Raw genomic sequence first — 17,305 nt, forward strand, 5'->3', positions numbered from 1 at the left:
TAATTACAACACTACTTACGCCTTTTAATAAAGTCAGCAAATTAAAGAGAGAGCCCAGATAAAGAGAATGCTTTCTAAAATGTCATAATGAAATTAAGGTAATGAAGTACCTTGCAGGGCTCTCCTCCCTTCATTTCGTATAAAACTTATTCCAAAGAAGCCAGAAGAGAAATGGGGCCTGAAAGTAAAGAGGGAGGAAAATAAATTGTATGCCATTAGTTTAATTATGAAAATTCATTACATGAAGCCATGTAAGACAGAAAATAATGGAACTCTAATGGGTTGGCCGATAACACATTTACTAGCCTGCTCTCAGCTTGTAGTCATTGTTGAAAGGACAAAAAAGTAACAACTTTGGTATGTAGTCCTCAAAGCTATTGAAAAGATTAATCATTTCCAGTAAGCTGGAAAATGAGGGCCATTTTCTTAAATAGTATCCCCTGTATAGACTGTTACCTTCTGAAACAGAGTTGGTAATGTCAGGGGTTTAATAGATGAATCTTGAAGTTAATGGTGAGAGGCTTTACTTTTGAAATAGCTTCCTTACAGATATTTTAACATTTCTATTATAAATCCATAAAGAGGTTTTGTAGGTCATTTTAATTCACACAAGCAAGCAAGAGTGTTTCTTTTTCCCAATAAAGATTTGCGGAATATTAATTCATACTTAGGACTAAATTGTTTAGTGATTTTTTTGAATAAACCAAATCTCGGTTTTTTTTTTTCTGCTGTCTTTGTTTGGCAATGTCTTATTTTATTATACACAATAACTTTCCAATCATGCTATAATCACCAAGGAGACTATTGTATATTCTTCAGTGTTCAGTTATAATAAACACAATCATTTGCCTTAAATCCCTCTATATGGAAGCATATCTTCTTTAACTAGATTGAACCCTGAATATTGGAGTCGGGAAACCTGCATTTTGGGGACCCCTCTTTCACTGATTGGCTTTGTCACCTTCAGCAAGTCACTGAACCTTTCGGAGGTTTTGGATTATCATATGAGCAATGATGGGATTGGGTCAGAGGAAAGGAAATGGAAAGGAGTTAACAAAAGATGAGAGTGGATGCACAGGTGCGGGTTCTAGATTTGAGCGCCTACTAATCTAAGGAGAGAGGTTTGGACTTTGACTCGTAGGCAACAGGGAGCCATCGGAAGGGTTTATCGAGTAGTAACATGGTTCCATTTGCATTTCAAAAATATCACTTGAGCAGCTGTTTCCCCGGGTGGAGGGGCTGGTTTGAGAGTGGAGGAAGTGAGTCAGTATAAAGGTGGTCGGAGAAGCCAAGTGAGAAATGGTGACAGCCTAAATGCAGGCAGTGACAGCGGAGGTCGATGACTTGCTGTAAAGGAAAATTGTGATAAAACCACTCTGCGCGTGTGCTCCCTGCCTTCTCTTCCACTGAAGGGTGAGTATGTGCGGGTGGAGAAGGTTGGGCTAATGACAGAACCTTGGAGAACATCAACATGTAAGAGAAAGACAGAAAAAGAACAACTTAAGCCATAAGAGATTATGGAGGAGACTCATAGAGAGGGGGCTAAGAAAGGATGGAACCTCCAGAAAAGACTCAGCAACAGCACTGGTTGCTGCACATACATTGGTTTTGTTTTTTTTTTAAATATAATTTATGGTCAAATTGGCTTCCATACAACACCCAGTGCTCAACCCAACAGGTGCCCTCGTCCATGCTCATCACCCACTTTCTGCTCTCCCCCACCCCCCATCCACCCTCGGTTTGTTCTCAGTATTTAAGAGTTTATGGTTTGCCTCCCTCCCTCTCTGAAAAAAAATTTTCCCCTTCCCCCTCCCCCACGGTCTTCTGTTCTGTTTCTCAAGATCTGTCTTTCTCTGACTTATTTCACTCAGCATAATACCCTCCAGTTCCATCCACGTTGCTGCAAATGGCAGGATTTCATTCTTTCTCGTTGCCAAGTAGTATGTCATTGGATATATAAACCACATCTTCTTGATCCATTCGTCAGTTGATGGACATTTAGGCTCTTTCCATAATTTGGCTATTGTTGAAAGCGCTGCTATAAACATTGGGGCACAAGTGCCCCTATGCATCAGCACTCTTGTATCCCTTGGGTAAATTCCTAGCAGCGCTACTGCTGGGTCATAGAGTAGTTCTATTTTTAGTTTTTGGAGGAACCTCCACACTGTTTTCCAGAGCGACTGCCCCAATTTGCATTCCCACCAACAGTGCAAGAGGGTTCCCGTTTCTCCACATCCTCGCCGGCGTCTGTAGTTTCCTGATTTGTTCATTTTACATTACATGAGAACCTAACACTTTCCACAGATGTTGGCCCTTGGTGACTGAATCAGTTAACTATTTTTGCAAACGTTCTGTGTAACAAAAAACTTCAAAATGTCATTGGCATACAGTAAGCATTTAATTTTTTTCTTTTTTTTTTAAATTTTTTTTAACGTTTATTTATTTTTGAGACAGAGAGAAACAGAGCATGAACGGGGGAGGGTCAGAGAGAGAGGGAGACACAGAATCCGAAACAGGCTCCAGGCTCTGAGCAGTCAGCACAGAGCCCGATGCGGGGCTCGAACTCACGGACCGTGAGATCGTGACCTGAGCCGAAGTCGGACGCTTAACCGACTGAGCCACCCAGGTGCCCCAAGCATTTAATTTTTTTCAAGAGTTGACGGCTTGGCTGGGGTGGCACTGCTTCGTGCTGCAGGTTGACTGGGGTGGCTCCCTCCATGTGTCACTCATCCTTCCCCGGGGACAGTCAGGCTAGCCCGGGGCATGTGTATCTCTTGGTGATGGCAGAAATGCATAAGGGCTAGCCCCACTGCAGGAGCACATTCCAAGCCTCTGTATCACTTCTATTGTTACCCCATTAGGATTAGGCAAAACAAGTCATCAGGCCAAGCTCAGTGTCAAGGGCCAGAAACTAAACTCTTGTCTTTTGTAGTGGGAAATTAAAAAGTTAAATAGCTGGGGCGCCTGGGTGGCTCAGTCGGTTGGGCGTCCGACTTCGGCTCGGGTCATGATCTTGCGGTCCGTGAGTTCAAGCCCCGCGTCGGGTTCTGTGCTGACAGCTTGGAGCCTGGAGCCTGTTTCGGATTCTGTGTCTCCCTCTCTCTGACCCTCCCCCGTTCATGCTCTGTCTCTCTCTGTCTCAAAAATAAATAAGCATTAAAAAAAAAATTAAAAAAAAAATTAAATAGCAAAGGGCACGGACACAGGGTGGGGTAAAGAATTGGGACCACCAATCCAATTTACACTCATGTCAAGTCAGAATATTTTTTGAGGGGTGATATTGGCAAAAGACTGATTCTGATGAGTTGTAGAGTTGAAGGATTGTAATCCAGTTGAGGCCGTGACCGAACATTTGCCTTCTAAGGAGCTTAATGGTGGAGGGAAAGACAATGATAGAGAGCAAGTTTTGTTGCCGTTGTTTAAAGATGGGGGCGGGGGGGACTCATGGTTGAAGGCTATGAAGAAAGACCCTACGGGGAGACGAGAGATTGAAAAGACACAAAGAGTGTGTGGAGAAAGAGCCCAGAGTAGATGACTCTTCTGACGGAGGAATCAGCTTACCAGAGTACAAGAGTCACCTGTTCCTCTGAGACTGAAGAGAAGGATGCAAGATGTCGTCCGTATTTAATGAAACGTGTGCTCGTTCCGTTACATTGTGTGATCCCCTTCTCTCTGGGGAGGCAGGGTCATTTGCCGTGAAATGTCCTCCAGTTTGTATCATCAGGGTTAAGTCTGGAAGCCACCTGAGATATTTCAGAGGAAAGTTAATACAGATGACAGGTTCCATGGCTGATGGAGTAGCAGAGGACCGCAGTCCCGGAGGTTGGCAGTATCGGGAAGCTGTTGCCACCTCGAGGGCTGAAGGGCCAACAAGTGTTACCAAAGTCCAGGAACCAGAACCACCCGGTACTAACTCAACCGCTGTGGGGGCTGCACGGCAGGTAGTGACACTACAGGGAGAAGGGCTGTCCCTTAGGAAATGGAGTCACAAAGAAGACCCTGCCCACACAGAGAGAAGGGGAGATATACTTTAGTTTCACCCTTCTTTCCTCCTGTTCTCGCATGTCCTACCGAGGCCTCTCACTGTCCTGACGCACCTGGAAACCAACTAGCAAGGAATCCTGGGAAACCCTGGTCCCCCTTATAAGGGGCTTGGTTCATCTGTATCGCTGGGTAGAGTGGGAGATTGCCAGAAAACGGATCTAAGAGCTAATCAGCTCTTCCCTGTTAGCTCACAGAACTGGATTTTTTCAAATGAATTTCTTTTTTTTTTTTTTTTAATTTTTTTTTTCAACTTTTTTAATTTATTTTTGGGACTTTTTACCCCAAAAGTGTGTGTTTGTGTGTGTGTGTGTGTGTATTTTAAGGGTATATATATATTTTTAAATTTTTTTAACGTTTATTTTTGAGACAGAGAGAGACAGAGCATGAACGGGGGAGGGGCAGAGAGAGAGGGAGACACAGAATCGGAAACAGGCTCCAGGCTCCGAGCCATCAGCCCAGAGCCCGACGCGGGACTCGAACTCACAGACCGCGAGATCGTGACCTGGCTGAAGTCGGACGCCCAACCGACTGAGCCACCCAGGCGCCCCTCAAATGAATTTCTTAGTTCGCGTATGCCAACACAGTATCCTAGGCAAAAGAAGAGAAACCCCCTATTAGCGCCTTTTTCTCCGTAACTATATGAGGATGCTATTTCACAATTTTCCAAGCAGTTTTATTTTGAGTTTGGCCTCATGACAAAACCTGAGGCATAGGCGGAATAAGTCACTCCATCCTATTTTACACACAACAAAACTGGGACTCAGAAGGTTAATGACTTTCTTAAGATCAAACAGCCAAACAACGGCCAAATAAGACTCCCTGGGAAGATGCCTTTTCATTACTCCGCTGTTGCCTTTCATTCGTGAAGCTCCTTGGAGTCAGTCATTAAAATTTTTAAACTCTAGCTCACCTGGAACAAATGTTAATTTCATTGGTAGGGGACTATCCCCAAACACATTTTATAAGAGAACTTAAACACTACTCACCCTTAATTTTTTTAATGATAGGTCTATGTGTTTGCATTTCTCTTCTAAATTAAAGGGAGCGTTTTAGAGCTATGGCATCATAGACAGTGTCGGCGAAACAGCGAGGCTCTCACTTTGCATTCCGTAGAGGCTTACCCTGTGGTCAACAGAGTGCGGTTCATTAGGAACAGTACAATTCGTAGGACGAGAGTAGTAGCAGCAGCAGCAGCAACAGAAAGAGTAGTAACAGTGATAGCAATCAGCACGATTCTTCTAGCTAATGTTTAGTTAACGCCTTGGATACGCCAGACGCCATTCCGAAGGCTCTCCCTGCATTTTCTAAATTAACCCTCATGATACTCTTTCTAGGTAAATACTGTTACTCTCCCCATTTTAAAAAGGAGGAAACTGAGGCATAGAGAGGCGAATACACTTTCCCATTGGGCACATGACTAGGAAGCAATCAAGCCAGGATTCAAACCCAGCAGGCCCAAACTTGTCACTGCTCTCTCTCTTCCTCTGTTGTTTTCTCCGGCGTAGGGTCAATACCCTGAAAAGAATTCTTACGAACAGAAAATAAGGGAAGACAAATATTAAAATTAGAAAGTTTTAGTACTCAAAATTCTTGAAATTAATTCCGGTTGTCCCACAGTTTACAATCGTTTTCCTGCCTAAAATACAGCACATAAAATACCAAGCACGTGTTACAGCAACACCATATCGGCTTTGAATATGAAATATTTCTTGCCTGGTTGGGGACACAATCTTTTGGGAATGTAGCCTTTTATATTCTTCACAGAAAACACACACGCACATATATATATATGGACCCACAAAAATCATCTTTTTTCATAGGCTAGTGTTCACAGTATTTCAAATTTCTTCACACACTGTGATCACCATACAAACAATTCCCTGTAGGGTATACCATTGCAAATGGAATTCAGAAATAAGAAGACGTGTGTGTGAATTCTATTGTGGTTTTGAATTTACACTCCTTGTGTGGTCTGGAGTTATCCCAGTAGTAAATTTCACGGTAGTAGGCAAAACTGGTCAAGGTCATTGTTCCTAGCTTGAAGGACGCTTGGTTAAAGCCCAGATCGGTCAACATATGACCCTAGGAGGAAGGGAAGCATTGTGTTCCGGTGAATGCTGTAAGAAGGGAGACAAGACTGCTGAAGTTGAGAACCTTAGGGTTTAGATAAGGGCCTTTGCCCTGTCAATGTTACTCAAGGTCAGTGGGATTTTCTTTTTTAATCCTACATCCTCTCAAAACCTGGACAGCATTCAGTGAGGGTGAGGGCTTTCCTTCTGTACGAAAATCTGAATATCACGGTGACTACAAATATGAAGAAAAGTATGTGGCTTGTGCTTTTTTGTCTTTCAAGAATTGAAGTTTATCAAAAAGCTCTGTTTTGAGATCAAGCCTCACTCTTTTACCTCTTGACTATGAAGTCTGTAACTTGAGCTGTATATTTCCTTCAAGAGTTTGGAAAATGCTAGCATACCTTTCAACTTAAACTTCTAGGCAGTTTTTATGATCTATAGATTAAGACCAAAAAGCGTATATCCTTTTTAATCTAGACTTTTCAAGTAGCAGCGCATGAGTGAGAGGTGGCTTCCAAAATTATTTATCTTTCTTCGGTAAAATAAATGATATTACTTACATTTATTAAAATTTTAATTTATATTTTTTATTCCTAAATGTATACACATATGCTCTGATGTTGGTTGATCGTATTTCTCTAACAGAGAAAGGTATTCGTTAAAAGGAATTAACTTGGAAAAAGGTGACCAAGTCATTGGTTTCCGTTTTGTGAATTCTTATGCTACCAATTAGGGATTTAATAAATAATAGATACTAAGCTCTTTTTCAAAATTCAAATGCCATCTTATGGATAAAAAGGGCTGCTTACAGTACACACTACTTTAACACTGAAGGCTTGGCTTAAGTAAGGAGGAGAAGGGACAGAAAGGTAAGCTTATACCTTAGGACATTTCTAGAAAAGGAAAGCCTTAGAAGTGTATGTTTCACCTTAGAAAGGTTTTTGAATAGCGTGAGGATCCAAAAAGTGGAAAATAGGAGCCACAGGGCTGGGTAAAATGAGTATATAAGGGAAGGCAGACTTTTCGCCAGGAAAAACTTTAACTGCTTTGTAGTACAGGAACTGTACTCTGTGCCTTTAAAAACTCTCTCCCTTTTTCCTTTCATGGCGAAAGTTAGTAATGTTGGTTCTAGATGCTTGCTACTCATTTTGTTTTTTGGTTCTATTTGTTACATGCAATAAATGAAATTATTTCATTTGATTCAAGAATAGGATGTTCTAGGGATTCTTGTGTGGCTCAGTCGGTTAAGCACCTGACTCTGCATTTCGGCTCGGGTCGTGATTTCACAGTTTGTGAGATCGAGCCCCCTGTCAGGCTCTGCACTGACAGCACAGAGCCTGCTTAGGATTCTCTCTCTCTGCCTCTTTCTCAGCCCCTCCCTTGCGCTCTCTCTCTCTCTCTCTCTCTCTCCTCTCTCTCAAAATAAATAAAGAAACATTAAAACAAAGAATAGGATATTCTAGTTAACTGAGAAATACCAGATTATATATACATTATACATTTTCAAGGAAGGGGAGCCCACCCAAATAGACTGAAACTCTGCCAAAATTACTACTGTTTGATTTTTATTATGTAAATATCATACCAACATGAAAGAACAAATATTAAAACAAAAATGGCTGCTCTTCAGAAACATCAGTTAATTTCAGTTTCCTCTGCTCCCCTTCTAGTTCATGACTTAGAGATTTAAGAAATACAATACAGATAGAAATTGTGGTTTGTTTGTTACTTATGATTTTGGCACACTAGAACACTGGGTTGATATATTGTGTGATTCTAATGTCCTCTCATTAAAAATTGAAATTTCCTCATTTTTATGCTATAATAGTTAACGATGCTCTTTATTCCTATAATGTATTTCTCTTCTTTTAAATATTTTATTAGGAGAAAATACCAAAAGCACAATTACAAGGTCAATGGGAGTAAGCATGTATATGTCATTTGATATCAATCGCCGGATTGTCCTGATAGATATTTGTTCCCAGCAGTAGTACATGGATATGCTAGTTTTACCATAGTGCTTCCAGCTTTGGGTTTTATTTTTTTATTAACTTAACTGATGTCAAATTGTATCATCTTGATTTAATACTCTATTTTTTTTCGTTTATTTTTGAGAGAAAGAGAGACAGAGCATGAGCAGGGGAGGGGCAGAGAGAGAGAGGGAGACACAGAATCCGAAGCAGGCTCCAGGCTCTGAGCTGTCAGCACAGAGCCCGACGCGGGGCTTGAACTCATGAACCGCGAGATCATGACCTGAGCCTAAGTCACTCAACCGACTGAGCCACCCAGGCGCCCTTATTTTTTTAGCTTTTTAATTTAATTTTAAAAATATAAATCTTTTTTTCTTTCTCTTGCTTGAATGTCTTTTTCATGATCCTTTGCCCGTTTATCAATGGCTTTACCTACCACGTTGGATTTGATATAACTATCTTAGTAACTGAATATTACCTTAATGCTTAGAAGCCTCCTCCATGCACTTAGAGCAGTTGTTAATATGCTTCTAGATAAACCTGTCATTGCCTTATTTATTTTCTGTGCGGTATTTTAAGTGATGTAATACATAGCTTGATAATACTCCATTGTCAAACAGAAACAAAAAAGCAGGTCATTTGGTTTAGCGAGATTCTTGTTTGAAATTGTGTTCTAATTTTAAAGTAGGATATTTATGAAAGTATTATGAATAAACTTGGCCTTCAAAAAAGTTCATAAGTAGTATGCAGTGCTATTCTTTTGATGTTTAATATTTTCTATATGCAGATGTAGTTGAATGCCAGTAGATGGCACTAATTACATAAACAATTCAACAAGTTAATGAAGAGGGAAGTAAATACATGAGCTTTGTTTTCCGTTCAAATTTTGGTATATGCCCCATAGTCAACAACTATATGAGAGCTTATTTTTATAGTGTGTTCTCTCCCATGAGAAAAACAATTAAGCCCAGCCGATCCCCAATCGATTGCTACTGAATTGAAACACCGGATACTGAGGATTGCTCAAGATGCTGCATTTGAAAAGTTTTGTCGCGAAAAGTGGGTTGGATTATACTGTCACGATTGACTAAATCACATGGTAGTTTCAAAGGAAACATGCGGACAAGTTCTGACCTGCGAACTCAAAGGCTATTTATGAAAAATTTTGAGAAACTGCAACTCAAAATTTCAGAGAAAACTGACATTCATTTTCTTTCCCATATGTATCCATAGCAGTTGGCCAAAGACCTCCGCCAGTGGCAGATAAATGTAGATGTTGCAAATGATTTGGCCCTGAAACTTCTCCGGGATTATTCTTCAGATGATACGAGAAAAGTACACATGATAACAGAGAACATCAATGCCTCTTGGGCAAGCATTCATAAAAGGTAGGAACTACATTATTTCTAAACCTATCATTGACTATAGTGATGGATGTGGTGGTGACGGTGGGTGGCCATTGCATATTTTGTTTTCCTACTCCTGCTCAACTGGGGCTTCGGAGGCTCCAAGGTGACAGTTGCCAACTAAATTCACAGTCTTGCCTAATTCCTCTAGAATTTTAAAGACGAGGGACCTGAAGACTGGTGAAATTAAATGATTTGCCTACCGTTGCAAAGGTAGTGAAATAGCTAAGAGTTTAGACAAACACAAAATATGGGTGTTTAGCTAGAAGAACCATTTATCAATATGTTTTGAGAAGTCTACCCAAAGAAATATCATTCCATTCCACAGTGGCACATGTTGCCCCATTCTTAATCTGACAAGGAAGTCACTTTGGGTTTCTTGATGGAATTATAGTTGTCCATGGTGCTATCTTTGTATCTCACTCCACCTATGCAATGGGAAAATTCATGTCGTGTAACATGACTCATAACTTCATTTCCCATTCTATGTCAGTGAAAATTAACAGCTCTTAGAGACACTACCCCCTCAAACTAGGTTCTGTGTCTTTATTGTCCACTCTCTTAACCCCTTGTGCTTTTCTTTTAATAGCATTTATCCTAATTTTAGATAAAAATATGAATTATATAACTGGTTGTTTAACGTCTGTGCTTCATATTAGTCTAAATTCCCCGAGGACAGAGACTCTCTTTCTTACTTGACACATCCTGAGGTCCTGAACCAAGTGATACAGTGGGGAGCTGGTAAATATTTGTTGAATGATGACTCCCTTTGCATAATATAGAGTTACCTTGTTCATGCTATGGACAGTTAAAGATTATTGGGTCCTCATTTTTAGCTGTGTCAGAAAACAGGGGCAAAAAGAGTACTTGTACAATGATAAGGAACACCACAGTGAAAGGTAAATAAGTCCCAGCAGATGACATGAATTACTGAAGAAGTCAATTTGGTGGCCTTTATGAAGAAGAAAAGGCCACCATCAAGAGGGAAAAAAAACAAACCCAACAGATTTTGAACTAAGAGCAGAATCTCTTAGGACCTCTGAGCTACTGATATATGAAAATTGTGAAAGCAAGTAAATCTTGAAATCGAATCAGGAATTAAAGAGTGAAATCTCCTGAGACGCTGGATTCGTGCTGGTGGTCCTAGGGCCATCTTGCATTCCAGACAGTTGGTGTTCAGATAGATGACCATGGAAAAGAAGTTTCAATCTGAAGTTGGGAGCTCTATTTGGGGCCCTATCTAAAGGACCCTGGTGGAGAGAGGGTGAGCTTGAATACAGGAGTGATAATTCGAAAAAATTCTTAAAGTTACTGCCTCCTCCCAGTGGCAAGGGTTGAACTTTGTGTTTTAAATACAGATCCAGTATCTGTTGAGTTAAATAAGGCACATTGGGCTTAGGAAGGCTTATTTATATGTGATCAAAAGGGTGTCAGAGACTCAGAAGTTAGATCTCAATGGGAAATGCCTGCTTCTCCAAGAGTAGCCTCTTTGGGGAAGCAAAATAAGATCAGTGAAATAATATGATGAGTTCAGGGAGTGTAAGCTAAGAAGGGGCCAAAAAGAAAGCTTGTTTGTGGTCCAAAACCTGAGCTTCAAGGGAGGTGTATCCCATCTGTGTCACTCTTTCTGGAAGTCCCCTGTCTCCACGTTCCCATGCTTCTCTAACGTCCAAGCAGCTCTCTCTGTTCTTGATCGCTTTCGTAAGGTCTTTGGATTCTTCAGAGGGGGGCTTCCAGTTTATATTTTTGACTAGGTCCCTAAAAATCTACCACCTAAGGAAGGTATATGCTTATTACTCCAGTGCGTAAAGTCAAAACAGAAGGTTAGCGGCCAAATTACATTTTCCACTGGCCCATACACAATCTGAAGTTTGCCAGATTAATTTTCCTGAAGCTTCTAAAGTTCTTCCCTGTGCCATTCTCACATGTACTCTGAAAATTCATCCACTTGTGTAGTTTCAGTCCACTGATGACTATCCTTTTATATCATTTGCAGCTGACAATGATCTTTTGACTTTCTGACCTACATATCCTAGTGACTTATTTCCATTTGAATGTCCCTCCGGAACTTCAAACTGAATGGGCCCAAGGCTGAACTCATTTTTGCCCTCTTCCAACCTCTTTCTCCAAATGTGGCCTACTTTTCTTCCTATGATCCCTCTCCAGTGAACATTACCACAACCCATTCAGTTGCCAAATGAAAACTCATGCTTGACTCTTCCTTTTACAACCCCAATAGCTAAGCTACCACAAAGCTATTTACTGCTGAAATAGCTTTCAAATCCAGCCACGTCTCTTTATCCCTCCTCCTCACCTGTCACGTTTGGCCTCAGTGACTACGTCATTCGCCTAACGGGTATGCCTCCTTCTAGTCTTCCTGGTTCCTACCCATTCTCTGCAGAAAATGCAGGATGATCTTTCTAAATACACTATATTTATGTAGCTCACCCCCCTCCCACTTTTAAAGCCACTAGTGGCCTATCCATTATTATCTGAAGATAGTCCATACTTCTTTAAATGATTTCAAGGTCTTGTGTGATTCAGCGTTTCCTTAAAACTCCAGCCTGATTTTCTACTCTTCCTCAATCTTCCCTCCCAGCGTTCCCCACATGTAATTAAGTAACACTGAGCTCTTTCCACTTCCTCATCCTATGTTCTGTCTTCTCTACTGACTCCTGACCTGAAACACACTTACACACACACACACACACACACACACACACACACACACACACGTATATATATATAATATTAAATAACAATTCCTTCAGGAAGACTTTTCCAGCTACCAACCTCAAAGTGCACACTCTTTAGGCCTCCTATCATAGGCCCCCTATTATCGTGCTTACCTCACTACTTAAGTGTTTGCTGGTCTTTGTCTCTTGTGAGAATGTTGGCTCTGTGAGGATATTCACATTGGCCTCTTGTCCACTGTATCTCCGTGCACTTAGCTTTGCGTGTATTAACTATCCCCAACACGTTTTTCATTAAATACGTAAATGAACAAATGAAAAATAACTACAAGTATTCTGGTGTGCCAGTAACTCAACACAGAAGAAAAATGTATCCATTAAGATTGCTTTCAATTTCAAGTAACAGAAAACTCAAGTTCAGTAGCTTACCTAACAGAGGTTTATTTGTCTCATTTATCGAGCGGTTCAGAGGTAGGCAGATGACTGACATTGGCTCAGTGGCTCAGCAATGTCAGCCTTGAAGTTTCCATGTTCTTCTCGGCATCTCCCTTGGAACATATACATTCCAGCAGGAAGTAAAAGGACACAGGGCGGTGCTTGTATCAGGAAAGCAGTGGGATTCCCAGGAAATTTCACACCAAAACTGTGCAACAAAACCACCTCTAGTGGCTAACAATTGGGGTCGGGTCAGCCAATAGAGAATGCCTGCCACGAATGGGGTGGAAAGAATAAACTGATCAATCGGCACGCTGTAGCCAGAGAGCATTACGTTCCCTGAAAAGATAACCAGTCAGATCTTTGAGTAAATACGGTACGTTGACTTAGCTCGCATATTCACGTACGTTATATTCATGCGGTATATGTACGTAGGATCATAAAACAGTGGCCATTCGGGCTTGATGGCTGTTCTGGTCAGCGGGAAAGGTCTTGAGGAGAGCTGGATTCTCCACTGGCTAATGATACCTTTACATTAGAAGTTCGCAATCTGTGTATGCTTTGTGTGTCACCTGCACAGATTAAGCCATGCTCTACTTGACTACAGTTTTTCTTATTTTACATTCTTACAGACCTTGTGCTAGATAGATAAAGAACAAGGAAACTCTTTATATGATCTCTTGTCTTTTGACCTTTTTATCCAGTATCTTGCCCAGGTAAACCAAGAAGCCAAGTAACATCGTCATCTTCCCATAGATTTACGTGGGCCAGCGGGGTAGCCGGTAGCCGTGGGTGGCAATTTAAATGTAAATTAAAGTTAAATAAAATTTAAAATTCATTTTCTCCATCTCATCAGCCACCTTTTCACCTTAGGTGCTCAAGAGCCACGTGTACCTAGTGACTTCCCTATTGGACAGTGCAAAATAGAACATTTCCATCATCACAAAAGATTTCTTTGTCTGTGTTCAGCTAAGCAATTTAGGGCACATTTCTAACAATCACATAACCATCACATAACCTAAGAATCACTTCAAAAGAGTTATTGCCAGATGTTATAAATAAAGAGATATTTCTTTTACAGAATGGTTCCCATCATTTTATTTTCTTGTTTCTACTTGATATCTTCCATTTATCCACTTTCTAGAGTTGGCATTTAAAGTCCCCAACCCTACAACTATCACAGGATACAAACACTTTCATTTTTGTTGTCACTCTTTTCAGCATCATTTTAAAAGGAGAAATTATTAATGCTGATATTTGGGCGATAGAGAAAAAGTATCTCATATCTTCACAGAGTACCTATCAACAAGACTTTTTAGGTAGGAGGGACTCTGCCAAAAGCATTCTGATCACATTATTTCTCAGAGTTTGGGTTTTACCACAGAACGCTAATGTATTGCCGGCATCGAAACTTTCAATCATATAGAGAAATTCATGCAAAAAATCTGCACATTTGGAAGCCTATTTAAAGCAATAAAAATCTTCAGTGCAGTGTTAAATTGTTGAATAATATATAAAAACTATAACTTGGAAGAGCTTTACTTTGACATTACACCCTGGCAAGCTAGAGTTTTGAGACCATCGAAAACAAAAGGAAACGGATTTTGCTTTGTATTTTACTGTTCAGTTTATTAATAGGTCAGAGAAATCTTTGATTCTACCCTGACTTTGATAGGAGCTTTCCCATTTTATGTGGATTAACACAAATAGTCATGCGTGCCCAAAAGGCATTCGTCTACTGTTCATGATTAAAAGCAAAGGCTACTTCCTAACTCAGTTCTGTAGTTTAACAATTCAGGTCAGAACACAGATCATCATTGTGACCTACGTAGGAAAATATTTTGTTTTCCTGATCATATTCCGTATAGTCCATGTTAACATAGAAAGCCAGAAATGAGGGCCTCTGCAAGTTCATTTCTTTCTCTTCAATCTCTGCGAATAGATATGAATCGGTCAGTAAGATAATATTAGATGTGATATTACAAATTATTGTCAGAAGCCTCTAAGGGCTAGATTTCAAGGACTGCCATCTGGCTGATGACTTTATGATGACACTCTCATGAGATTTCATTTCCTTATTTCTATTGCAGGATCACTCTTTAAACAAGAAATGAGCATTAACTCTGAATTGCCTGTCTGTAGCCATATGGGGGCTTCCACATCTACCAATCAGCTAGGAGTGAACTCATCAAGTGGAGGGCCTGGTCCCAGTATCAGAGGGGTTCAGCATGGCTGGAACTTAAAAGCTCCCAGATACCTGAAAAATCTCTCTAGGTTCTAAGAAAGATTCAGCATGTATATATGTACATGCACATACGTGTATATGCATGTACATACATGGAAATATGCTCTTCCTTAAAATTGTATCTCAGTATTCTCCTGTCTTCCCTCATGATACATTTTACATTTTAATAATCATAAGTAATAGCTGATAAACTGAGAAATTACCACCAGTATTCTCCATCTTTGGCAACAGTGTAGCACATGGAAGTCCCTCCTTGCTTCTCTATTCCTAGGTCCTACTTCTTTTCCACTTTAAAGAAACAAGAAAGGAGGGGGGCTTGCGTGCTTAGTTGGTTGAACATCGACTCGATTTCAGCTCAGGTCATGATCCCAGGGTTGTGAGCTTGAGCCCCACGTTGGGCTCCATAGTGAGCATGGAACCTGCTTAAGATTTTTTCTCTCTCTCCCTCTGCCACTCTCCCCAGCTCATGGTCTCTCTCTTTCTCTCTCTGAAAGAAAGAAAGAAAGAAAGAAAGAAAGAAAGAAAGAAAGAAAGAAAGAAAAAAAGAAAGAAAGAAGGAAAAAAATATTGAGCCCTATTTTGTGTGCATCACAGAGCTTTTCTAACCAGACACTGGATCTCTTTCAGATTCTCCAGCATATTTTTTTAATGATTGTCCTGCTTTTTCTTCTCTGGGATCTTGCATTTCTTTTTTTTTTTTTCTTGCTTCTCCCCTTCAGCCAACCATCACATTGAAGTCTCCCTTGTTCTAAAAGAACTTTCTTCAGATATGATCTTTTCTATACAGCTATGCTGGTTTCCCCTTACCATCAAAAAAAAAAAATTGTTTTTGGCAGCTTGAAACCATCAAAAGTTTTAAAGAAGTAATTGGCATTACTGTTTCCTAGTCTTTAGCTCCCGGTTATGCTTTGACCCACTCCAGTCTGTTTTCTGTTGCTACCACCTTGTTTTAATGAAAACAAGGGCTCACTAAGGTCATCGGTGACTTTTACTAGAACTAATGGCCCTATATTCAACTCGACTGGTTGAAACTTTCCCTTCCTTGGTTTCCAGAACGGTATCGATTTGCAGTTCTCCTATTTTTCTAGTCATATAGGAAGAGTGAGGTCCCTGGTACAATGCCTGATACATTGTAAGAACTCAGTAAAGGTCATGTCGTAAATATCATAAGCGTTCATTCACTCACTCAGTGAATATTTTGGTGCTAGGTAGGCTCAGGTCGTGTTACTTAGTACACAGCAATGAAAATCCCGACCCTCATGAAGCTTGTATTTTGGGAAGGAGAAGGTGGGAAATAGACGTTAACAAATACGCAAGTTAAGGGGCGCCTGGGTGGCTCAGTTGGTTAAGTGTGTGACTCTTTTTTTTTTTTTTAATATTTATTTAGTTTTGAGAGGCAGAGCATGAGTAGGGGAAGTGCCGAGAGAGAAGGAGGGGAAGAGAGGAGAGATTAGGGGAAGGGCCAAGAGAATCTGAAGCAGGGTCCAGACTCTGAGCTGTCAGCACAGAGCCTGATGCGGGGCTCAAACCCACAAACCATGAGATCATGACCCGAGCCGAAGTCTGTCTCTTAACTGACTGAGCCACCCAGGTGCCCCAAACATCTGACTCTTGATTTCGACTTGGTCATGATCTCATGGTTCATGAATTCAAGCCCCAGTTTGGGCACTGCCCTGACAGTGTGGAACGTGCTTGGGATTCTCTCTCTCCCCTCTCTCTTTCTGAACCTACCCCACTTGCTCTCTCTCCGAAAATAAATAAACTTTTACAAAAGGTAAAAAAAAAAAACAAAAAACAAATAAGAAACTTAAGTATATATGGAGTTGTGATAAGTGCAGTGTGGAAACAAAGGAAAGTAGTTGAGAATAGATGTGTGTGTGTTGGAAGGAAAGTGCTGTTGTTTAAATATGATGGTTAAGAAAGGTCTCACGGTGAGGGTGACATTTGAACAAGATGCAGTGGACCTGAGGAGGTGAGCCCTGTGGATAACTGGAAGAAAAACAGCTCAGGAGGGTTCTAGTAAGTGGAAATGCCATGAGGCAGGAGTATGCGTATCCTTTGGGGGGAAACTTAGACTAGTGTAACAGAAAAGCGACAAGTGAGCAGGAGTGTAGCAGACCAGGAGTTCGGAGAGGAGAGGAATCGGATACATGAGTCGTCAAAGGACTTTCACTTTCACTTAGAGTGAGACGGGACTCATTGGAAGGTTTTGTGTGATGGGATGGCATGTTTTGACTCACCTGGCCCTTCTTTTACACTAGACTGAAGGGAAGTAGTGAGACCATTAGGAGCCATAATTCAGTCAAGAAAGGACTGTGATCTGGGCCGGAAGAGGAGAAGTGAATGTAGTAAGAAGTGGCTGGATTCTACTCTCTTTTGAGGAAAGAACCCAAAAAGCTTTCTAATGGGTTAGGAATCCAGGAAGACCACAGTTTTCACC

The 17,305-nt window shown here is 40.8% G+C and overlaps 1 protein-coding gene across 18 annotated transcripts in view; it reads left to right on the plus strand.

The window, feature by feature from the left end:
- Positions 1-17,305, plus strand: part of DMD (dystrophin) — a 2,111,713-nt gene that overhangs the window by 1,588,019 nt on the left and 506,389 nt on the right. For 16 of the 18 annotated variants that reach the window (XM_053892047.1, XM_053892050.1, XM_053892044.1 and 13 more), the window contains one exon: positions 9,320-9,474. In XM_053892047.1, coding sequence (XP_053748022.1) covers positions 9,320-9,474 — 155 coding nt within the window. The remainder of the gene's footprint in view (positions 1-9,319; positions 9,475-17,305) is intronic. The other 2 variants (XM_053892045.1, XM_053892053.1) reach the window with 1 other exon arrangement.

The sequence above is a fragment of the Panthera pardus genome, unplaced genomic scaffold (assembly GCF_024362965.1).
Source record: "Panthera pardus isolate Hobbes unplaced genomic scaffold, ASM2436296v1 HiC_scaffold_27, whole genome shotgun sequence".
Lineage (NCBI taxonomy): Eukaryota > Metazoa > Chordata > Mammalia > Carnivora > Felidae > Panthera > Panthera pardus.